This window comes from Halyomorpha halys, unplaced genomic scaffold, assembly GCF_000696795.3.
Source record: "Halyomorpha halys isolate HHAL.00 unplaced genomic scaffold, Hhal_1.1 Scaffold216.1, whole genome shotgun sequence".
Lineage (NCBI taxonomy): Eukaryota > Metazoa > Arthropoda > Insecta > Hemiptera > Pentatomidae > Halyomorpha > Halyomorpha halys.
This window is the reverse complement of record NW_027114440.1, coordinates 133,231-143,683: the sequence shown is the minus strand read 5'-3', so window position 1 is coordinate 143,683 and position 10,453 is coordinate 133,231. Positions and strand designations below refer to the sequence as shown.

The 10,453-nt window shown below is 31.3% G+C and overlaps 1 protein-coding gene across 1 annotated transcript in view; it reads right to left on the bottom strand.

Moving 5' to 3' along the window:
* Nucleotides 1-10,453, bottom strand: part of LOC106679734 (prolactin-releasing peptide receptor) — a gene marked incomplete at its 5' end in the record, with an annotated part of 234,521 nt that overhangs the window by 168,242 nt on the left and 55,826 nt on the right. Inside the window, 1 exon segment of the mRNA XM_067051628.1 lies at nucleotides 1,663-1,794. Coding sequence (XP_066907729.1) covers nucleotides 1,663-1,794 — 132 coding nt within the window.

Genomic DNA, 10,453 nt, shown 5'->3' with positions numbered 1-10,453 from the left:
ACCGCAACCCTGACCATCTCCCTATATATAAAGTATTTTATATTTAAAGTACACCTAAATCAAATATATCGTATACTATCTATTGAAAAAATTGTATTTTTTATGAATTTCTGTGATGTTAAATCGATTAATAAAATACAATTAGTATAATTAATAATTGTATCAAATTTAAAAGTAGTTTTAATTCAAATCTTCATGAGTCAATTTTTTTAGTTTGTAAATAATGTAAAGTTCCAAGGAAATATAGTTGCAATTACTAACAACAACAACGAACTAATGATACAGCTGATCGTTTGTTGTTTTTATGCAATATATTGCTATGAGTGCTAGTCTCTCATCGCAGTTTACTTAGTGCAGCGTGTATTTGGACAGCCTAGAAGGGGTCACATTGACCATTTCCTTCTCTACTTTGTCCTGCTTGACAAATGAGGTTCTGTTTTCAAAGGATACATGAACTGTCTTCAGTGAAGGCAAATTCATCAAAATCGCTCATTATTCCTAGCTTGGATGACTGTAAGAATTGCTAATTAGTAAGACATTTTATATCGATATACCGTAACTTTACTAAAGTACAGGTTTTGCATATTTGGTACTATACTTCCCTCATTGTTCAAGTTTTTTTTTTATAATTCTTATATCAAACGATATCTACACCTCTCATTTTCAAATTGTCACCTGAAAGAATATGCTATCTTTAACTAGACGTTGGGGGGAGGGAGGGAGAAGGCCATCTTTTGTTTTATTAATCTAATCCCGTCATCTGCGATTAATTCATTGTTTGCTGTTCTTGCTGGTAACAAGCAACCTAAATTTAAAAAAACAAATTTCCGATAAAAAAAATATTATATTTTGATCGAAAATTTAATTTTCTTTTTTCCTCTATTTACTCGTCTTAGAACATTATTTTCGCGGTAAGTCTTGAATTATTGTTCGGATTTCATAGATAAATGTAAGAATAAAACAGTTACATACATAACGTAACTATATTCCAAAATAATATCGAGCCTTGGCACTTAATGGCTCAGTCAGTATAAGTCACATTTGCCAGTTTCCTCTATCACAAATATTTTAAAACAAAATTAGCTCTATGCACTCAGAAGAAAAAGGTAAAATCATTAAACTAGGTAATCTTTAACTTGCAATGGTAATTTATCATAGTTTTATGTCAACTGAGAAGGTGTCTATTTGGACGGTGAGAGACTCTGGATCTCTTCATTCAGTCTATACCTTACGCCACTCAACCTTCAACGACCTAAAGACAGCCGCATCAAGTGGTTGCAGGCGATGGGTTGCATTGGAAGGACCTGTTCCACGGAAAACACAAAACACTTGGTGATCAATGTTACCCCGTCAAGTGCACTTTGTTGCATCATATGAATTGAAAAACATAGAAATGAGGTAGAGGTTATCAGCTGCAGAAGTATTCATTCACTTACTTCACCATAAAAGTATTCTATGAATGTTAATCCTTACAAATTTCCGAAATTATTCTATTAGTGTTTATTAGATCGATATTAAACATATAAGGATCCTTGAATGTCTGAAGTAAGTCACGTAACTGTATTTTTCAAATTTTAACCCTTACTATATAGTTCAAATATACTTGAAAACTAATAACGAATACATTATAGATTAAAATAGATTAATATTGAAATGAGTTACAGGAGGAGAGACGACTACGGAAGCAGCAGTCGTGGTGAGCAAGGTGTCCTGGCAGGTCTCCTGTCCGTTGCAGGTTCTCTCAGATCGCCAACCGCTCGGTCCAGGGGGGCTCGCTGTGAAGCAGGGGAGTACCTAGGCCAAAATATATATCTTTATTAATTTTACTAACTTAATAATATTATAATAAAATAAAATGTTTTTTTCACAGTTACATGCATTCTTTTAAACGCATTACGTATATCTAAACGACTAAAGACTCTTTGTTCCAACACTTTTATTAGTAACAACTATGGTTATTTTTTGCAATCATATTGATATAATAATTAGGGGTATGTGGCTAGAAGGAATCAATCAGGACGCTTCTACAAAAGAATGAATGCCAGGATAGTTGGCAAGAGAACATGTAAGGCTGAAACCAGATAGATAGACAAAATAAACAAAGATGCAAAATAGTTGCATGCAGCAAACTGGAAAGAAGTAGCCGAAGATAGGCAAGCGTGGAGAAGGTTGGATCGGGCGCCTAAAAAACTACAAGGTCTGTAGAGCCCACCGGAAAAAAAAATAATCAATGAAAATCAGATATTGAATAGTCATTTTTTTTTTTCAATTTATTTCTATTATTAGAAATCATTACTCAATATATTTATTTATTAAAATTTAAATTAAAAATAGAAAAAAAAAGAAATATATTGTTAGTACTACTACAGTGGCTTACAGACTTACTACCCATAGACAGCACTCCAATCACATTTCTACATTAGGTCTCGATGCCAACTTCTTTTCGTTGTCTCGGAGCATGTAATTTGCAAATATATGTTCGGTGAGATGGATTTTATGCATTTGAATCCTTTACTATAACTCTGGAACCTTCAAACTATTATTCATAATATATAGTGAGCCACAAATACATTTCGCAATTTTTTCAGTTTATCGGAAAGATCTAATAGATATCAACAATACAACAAATATCCTCTCAAAAATTGTTCATCACTTAGAAAATCAATATTAAATATTAATATAGTAATAAAATAATATTTAAAAAACTCTATACATACAGATTCAAATTTTTGTTTCATAAAAATGGATATGATTCATCATACAGTCGGGTGGTAATCGAAAAAAAAAAATTAAAATATAAAAAAAAATGACTTACTGTATTTATACTAAAATATATTTGAATTCGATAAAATAAAAAAAATAAACCTAAAATAATTAAAGATATGCAAATGATAAGATTTTATATACAATGTATAGAAGATCTTCTGTGGATCATTAGCATCAATTTATTATTTTATTTATCTTTAATGCAAGTTATTAGTCCTATAATTTTTAACAAAAGAAAATTCTTATACCAACCTAAAAACAAGTATTTTACAAAACTAAACTATGGAGTTTTAAATGAATAATGAATCTAGAGAGGACAAATAAAAACAAATGAAGAAGGAAGGAATTGGATGAAGGTAAAGAAGAGGCCAGTGGCTGTCGGGACTAAGTAGAAGATTATGCAGTGGGATGGTCTCTTCAATTTTTTGGCCTTTTACCCATTTTTTGTTTTCTTCTAACGAGGACATCCAGCTAATGTTGTGGATGTTCTTCTCTTTTATATCTCTTCATCCTATTCATCCCCGTCATTATCCCATTAATCATCGTTTTAGTCCAAAGGGCTATATCAAAACAAGGATAAAGATTACTGAATGAAAACACGAAAAATAGCAACAAATATTCAAACAAACAATAAGACGAGAATGAAATAAATAAATAAATTAAAAACTGAAATTAATATTATTAACTAAGCATTCTACGGTATCGTCGCTAATGAACATTATGAAAATTTATTTTTACATATTTACTTATTAATTTTACCAGACTAGCCATAGAACAGAAATAATGAAATGTTTAGATTAACGGTTCAGCCGATGTTTATTTTTGATAGCTCAAATTATTCAACTAAATTCCGTGAAAGTGGCATGTCAAGCACAAGATCCTGAAAATAATTGTTTTAAATGTGTTTAGTTTATAATTCTGTGCTAATTTAACAAAATTTTGAGCTAAAGACTTTGTTTTATTACTAAAATTACACAGTGATATTCCAAAACTATTTAGAATAGTTTGAGCTCAAAATATTGAAATGATATCGTAAACCTGGGCTACTTACTACACGTTTTGCATATTTGGTAATATCGCTCCCTCATTTTTAATAATTCTTATATCAAACGATCGCTACATATCTCATTTTCAAATTGTCACCTGAAAGAATATGCTATCTTTAACTAGACGTTGGGGGGGGGGGGGGAGAAGGCCATCTTTTGTTTTAATGGGAAGATGGAGGGCTGACTTTTTATTAATATAACAAAACGTCAGCCCTCCTTATCCCATCATGCGGGGTTACTTTGATAATGAACAATTTTGATCCCAAAATACGCTTGTTGTTGTTTGTAGTTCTTGATAAGATAAACTATTTGATGAACAACCTAAATTTTAAAAAACAGATTTCGGACTAAAACCATTTTATTCTGGTCTAAAATCAATTTCGTTATCTTTTTTCATTTATTACACGTCTTAAAACATTATATGCACAATAAGTCTTGGATTCCTGTTTGGACTTCATTGAGGAATGTATTAATTAATCAGTGAAATCTAAAAAGTAACTTTATCCAAATATAATGTAGAGCCTTGGTACTTACTTAGTGGCTCAGTCAGTATAAGTAACATTTGCCAATTTCCTTTATCACAAACATTTTTAAACAAAATTAGCTTTAGGCACTCAGAAGGAAAAGGTTAAATCATTAAACTAGGTAAACTTTAACTTGAAACGGTAATTTCTCATAGTTTTATGTCAACTGAGAAGGTGTCTATCTGGACCGTGAGGGACCAGAGCCTGATCTCTTCATTCAAATACTTTACGCCACTCAATCTTCAACGGCCTAAAGGCTGCCACATCAAGTGGTCGCAGACGATGGGTGGTGCTGGGAGGACCTATTCCACAGAAAACATAAAAAACTTGTTACCCCGTCAAGTGCATATTTTTACATTATAATTCACCGACAACGAAAATGTCCCCAAATAAGACATTAATACCAATAGTACCTCAATAATGCCGCTTCCGTGCCAGAGGGAAGGGATGTTCAGTATTCAATAAAATCAACTGAATTTCGCGTCATTGCTCCAGTGCCTTACAAATTCCGCGAACCATATATGAGTCAATTTAGATAATTCAGATGGCTACCGCTAAGGAGGGTGCTTTCACCCCACCCTGGTATTTTTAGAAATTTGAATCGCCAGATGAACACACTGCTGCTGTCTTTTGATGCTTACTAGGAGAAGCTAGAAGTCCTTACTGCTTGAAAGCCTGAGGGCTGTCACCTGAAATTTCCTCAACCTCGCCTTACCATAAACGCCGTTGTAAGCCCAGAAGATATAGGTATAGAAGTTCCGAGACTAGCACGACGCTTCAATCAGTAAGTCCCCTTATTTATTACCATTGATCACCTGAGACCATGAGGACTGAAGTACCGGAATAGCTCGCCACCGACACCGACCACCGCCACCGACCTTAAAGGAAAATAATCTTTCCTTTACCAGAGGCCCCCCGAATAACCCGCCAACTATAATTCGCCGCAATCGCCATTAGGATGAGTTGTTAATTATTATTCATTATATACAATTCTGCTCAGGGCCTAATATGAATATTAAATGTTTATCTAATTTAATTTAATTTTATATCCTCTTAACTGGTATTAACTTTCCTAAAAGCGCTCACAAACAAGGAGTGATATTGATTTTCATGATTTTGAACTTTAATACTACCGTACAACAATAGTTACCCCGGAAGAACAAAATACCCCGGTTTATGGTACAATACTAAATATCTTTAGCCAGTCCAATTCTGATATAAACTTTTTTAAGCGAACACCTTCTCCGATTTCCAATTTTCATGTTTCAAATGATTCGTACACGCTGGTTCTTAACGAAAATTTGCAGTCCGCCAAAAAAATCCTTCATGTACAGATCTATGAGATTTCAGCAGGAACATTTCAGTTAATATAAGCTATATAGAGTCGCGAGTATACAGAGCCACATAAGTATTTTCTGCAGATAGCTCCTTTAAGTATATACAGCAGACAGAACCTTTTAAACCCAGCCTCATAAGGGGAAGACGTCTTTGCCGAAAGAATGGAGATGGCATCATTTCCACAGGAACTCGTCTGAGTTCCCGTAGAGAGGCGACACCTGGGTGTGAGTGGCTACATTAAGACACATCCTGGTACTCCTTCTAATGTGGCTCTAGCCTTCAGGCTGATATCAGAACGGCAGTTCTTAACCAAATGTTTTCGGTGGAAGTAGTAGGCCATTGAATGACAAGTATAACCTGGATTTCCTTTCATAATAATGTACAAACCACTACTATTAGTTTTTTTAGTTAGTTATTGGTACGATTTCGCTAACAAAGATGACGCTAATTTATTATTTTTTACTTTTTAGCTCCAATAATATCACTAATAGCCATCCATATAGTTAATCAAAAAGTATTATTGGTTGTACGAGATTTGTAAATTGTACACTTGTAGTTATGAACTAATAATATTAGCTTTCATTATGAAACACACCCCTAAAATGGACTTGAAAGAAAGAAAAAAGTCACCAATTCGAATTAAAACAATAAAGAAAGAACTACTACTAAAATATTTCGATTACTTCATTAGAAAATTGTTTCCTTGTAAATTTTAACAGTAAGAAGGTAAAGATTTTGATCTGATTTTTGTCAGTAAAATGTAATCTGCTTGATAAATGTATTTGAAGGCTTTAGAGTAAAGTTAAAGTTCAATAAGTCCTTTATTTTTTCTAAGCGGTCTATGTTCTTCCTCTTTAAATATTTATCATCTACTTTGATCTATAATATAGGCAGTCTACGTTTATCTGTTTTAAGTCGTTTACAGGTTACATCGTAGACCACTTACTATAACCAACCAGGTCAAAATAAATGAAACTGATCAAAATTTTTCATCGTACGAAACTGTAAAAAATAAAATAATTTAATTTTTAAAATTATTAATATAATCACAACTTATATGACAGAGCAATCTAAATAGTTACTATTTTTATATTGCGAAAATACCCTTTCTCGTCTTACTTTATAATGTTATTTCTGTAGTTACTCCCACTCGTGAAGTGTGTAATAATTTAGATATTCTAAACTGGGATGTAATAAACACCTATCAAAGGTGGAATCACCTATTGGAGGTGTTTTGATTAAATAAATGAATAAACAAATAAGTGTACATTATGCAATAGACTCTTTAGAATTAGCAAAGTGCAATGCCCGAGTGTCGAAAAAGATTAGCTTATGTATACAAATACATTTTTCTTCTGGAGTCGCCATAAGACGATTTTTATTTAAATCTTTCAAAGTAACGAAGAAGTGGGGGGGAAATGTACGAAAATAGCCTGTTTAAGGTGTCAGTTAACACTAGATAATCCACCTTTCCACTCCTTCCTCTTCTCCTATTCCTTCCCCTCTTCCGTTCCATCTCATTTCAGAGATGATAAAAAATAAAACGGGCTAGATCAGCTACATATGAATGATTTTATTTGTGACTTTTTGCTAAGGCTCAAAGTTAAATTTCATATTTGAATCTCATTCGTTTCTTTTCACTTGACTTTACTTCATTTTTCTGCATTTACTGAAGCTCTCCGGAGCTGTGTTGTTTTGTGGTGCGTTCATACACCACGCAGTGACTCCAACCAACCACCGGCCCTCCACCAATCACCATTTTGTTGTTGTGTTGTCTGTGAAGAACTAAGACTCTATAAGCTATAATATTTCAACATGCTTTTATCGACAAGTATCAATCAATATAGGCAAGATATTGGTGCATCGTGGTAATATCTACGAAAGGAACCTTCATACCATTAACTCATCTACTTTGAGTGATTTACGGTTAGCAGGCTCTGAGTATATATATGTATAAATTAGAAAGTTATTTATTTTGTTTCTATTTTATAAAAAATATAAAGATAGGCTTATGTTTTAGCTATTTTATTTCTTTCGTTAGTTGGAAATATTATTATTAGGAATAATATTCTTAAAATTTTGAATACATACATTTTTTTATAATATAAGGAGTAAATGGTTTATTTTATTTTAAAAATATTATACATTATATTAAGCAATTGGAAAGATTATTTTATTTGACTATTTATCATTTTCTTATATAAGCATATATATTATACAATTATATTATTAATTCTTTGTATTATGTAAGTTCATTTTTCAGCTTATATTATTAAAACCGAACCAATGCTTTATGAACCCATTCAGAGTGCGGTAAAATTATTAATTCTGGAAAATGTCTACTTTTGTGTGTTAGTCACTAGATCTTAGTGAGTGGGTTAAGGGCTAATATTTTTGATCACGAAAACCCTCTCGTCACAACACATAAGAAGCATTACATTAAGAATTTCATTCTAATGAAGAAAATGAAACAATGGCCTGGGTTCTACTTCAGATTATACTTAAAATCTTCAGTTCTGCACTATTTGAATCTCAAAAGCTTTGAGAAGCCGAAATATCGTCAGTGCGAAATTCCTTTTGATCAGGCAACTGTAGCGTGCATCAAAAAGGTTCGGTAATAATTAAAATATTTTAATAATTGAGTTCGTTTGGAACCACAGCCTTCTTAATTAGAGAAAGCCTTTCAGTGTAGCGATTTGTTATTCAATTAGGTTTTGCTTCGTAGCCGATGTTCGTTAGGAATCTATTAAACTTTTATATAAGTTTGCGAATAGGCAGATTTAATACTAATTATAATATAATACCAACAACATAATGTAATACTAATATAAAATAATATCCGCTGAAATATATGAGAGGAACGCTTAGGATCAAAGATAAAAAAAAATATCTTTAGTGTTTTAAGTAAGAAAAAAAAATTGTTTATATGTTATAGGGATGCGGATAAACGAGGGGTCCTAAAATCATTACTTAATCAAATCAATCTTGTAATATAAATTCACAAGAGAAATTTAGTTTTAGAGACAAAAAAAATACGTATTTGTTCTACATTGTAATTTATAATTCAGTTTACAAATTGCATATTTAATTTAAAAAGGAATTTTTAAGCCTAAATAATCTTGTTATATTAATTTAAGAATTTCATTAAATATTTTTAGAAGTAATATTACTTACTATTTTATAACACTTTTGAATCATATTTAGGTTATATGAAGTCTGAAATCATTTTTATTTTTAATAAATAAACAATTCAATGTTTCAACAACTTACTTATGATATATTTTTTTCGTAAAATAGAAAAAAAATAATGTTTTGTTTATTGATTTCAGTTTTAGACATCTTAGAACATTTATATATTTGAATAGTTTTACGAACAATAGAAGAATTAGAACGAAAAACAGTAGTTGTCGATACTGTAAAAAGTTTCATGTTTTATTTAGAGAACTTTTTAAATAGTACATTTTAAATTTATGTATAAGTTTTCAACTGCTTATATATATATATATATATATTTTTAATGGTTAAAATATTCAAAAAAACATTAAAATCAAAATAAATGTCCTCATTATAGCTCAAGTGAAAAATTTACTCACAATATTGAAAAGTAAAATCCATTTTCAAATTTATCGGGGGGGGGGGAGAGATAGGATTAACTCATTTGTTGAAACTGTGCGAGTTTTTAAATCTACATTCTGAAACGACCCGTAATACTTACCCCACTTTATACTTCGTAACTTGAGGCCACCTATAACTTTTAAATCCAAACTTCCAAAAAGATATTAGTTCAAAATGAAATTTTTATTGAAAAATTGGAAGAAAATTTCAGGATATGTTTAGTAGCTATGTTTAGCAAAGCTACTGAAAATGTCAAAGAAGTAGGTTCATATCAGATCATAATATATGTTGTTGTGGTAGAAAAAGAGATAAAATAAAATAGTAAATAGATAAAATAACCGATATAGTAAAGCACATAAAGTAAAAATATCCATAGAGGTTTATATATCGACAAATTCTATGCAATTTTTTATTTTATTTATAGCCATTTCTTAGCCAAGCACATAAGGAAGTAGACAACCGGATATAGTTCTCTAGCAATTTACGAGAAGGTTTAACGACCCCTTTCGGAAGCAGACCGATAAGCCGGAAATGGGCTTATGCCCATTGAAGATTTAGGAGGATCCGAAAGCCAATAAAACGGATGAAAATATAAAACGAGCAACACCGTCATATCTGTACCACCCCAAAAGCCAATTGTACAAAATATAATCCGACAGTATCCTTTGCTGTACAAGAATATTATCTGTTAATGTGTAGATGCAAAGTTCATTTCTTCTATATCTTAGGCTTTTATATTAAAAAAAAGTTTTTGTTCGATTATTTATTCAATTAAAGGATATAAATGCGGAAATAAAGTTAAACGGAGAAAAATGAAACGAAAAATAAAAAAACAAGAGGAACGCGTTTCAGTAATGGTAATAAATGATTCTGACGTATGACACCGGTGATACTTTATTCGTCATATTCTATAATAACTATAATATAGGGATTTATTCCTCAGATTTCAAACATTTACTCTAATTAAATTGAATGTATAGTTAATTTGGGAGTACAATAGGAGCCTAGTATTATTTCTACCTTTTCTTTTTTGTTTTTAGATTTAACCAATCTCTTGTGGTATTTTTAAATTTTAAAAAAAAGGTCAGAATTTCCTAGCATAAAATCAATATCGTAACTCGCATATTTAGATTTATTTTTTTACTTTAGGTATAAGTGTATATA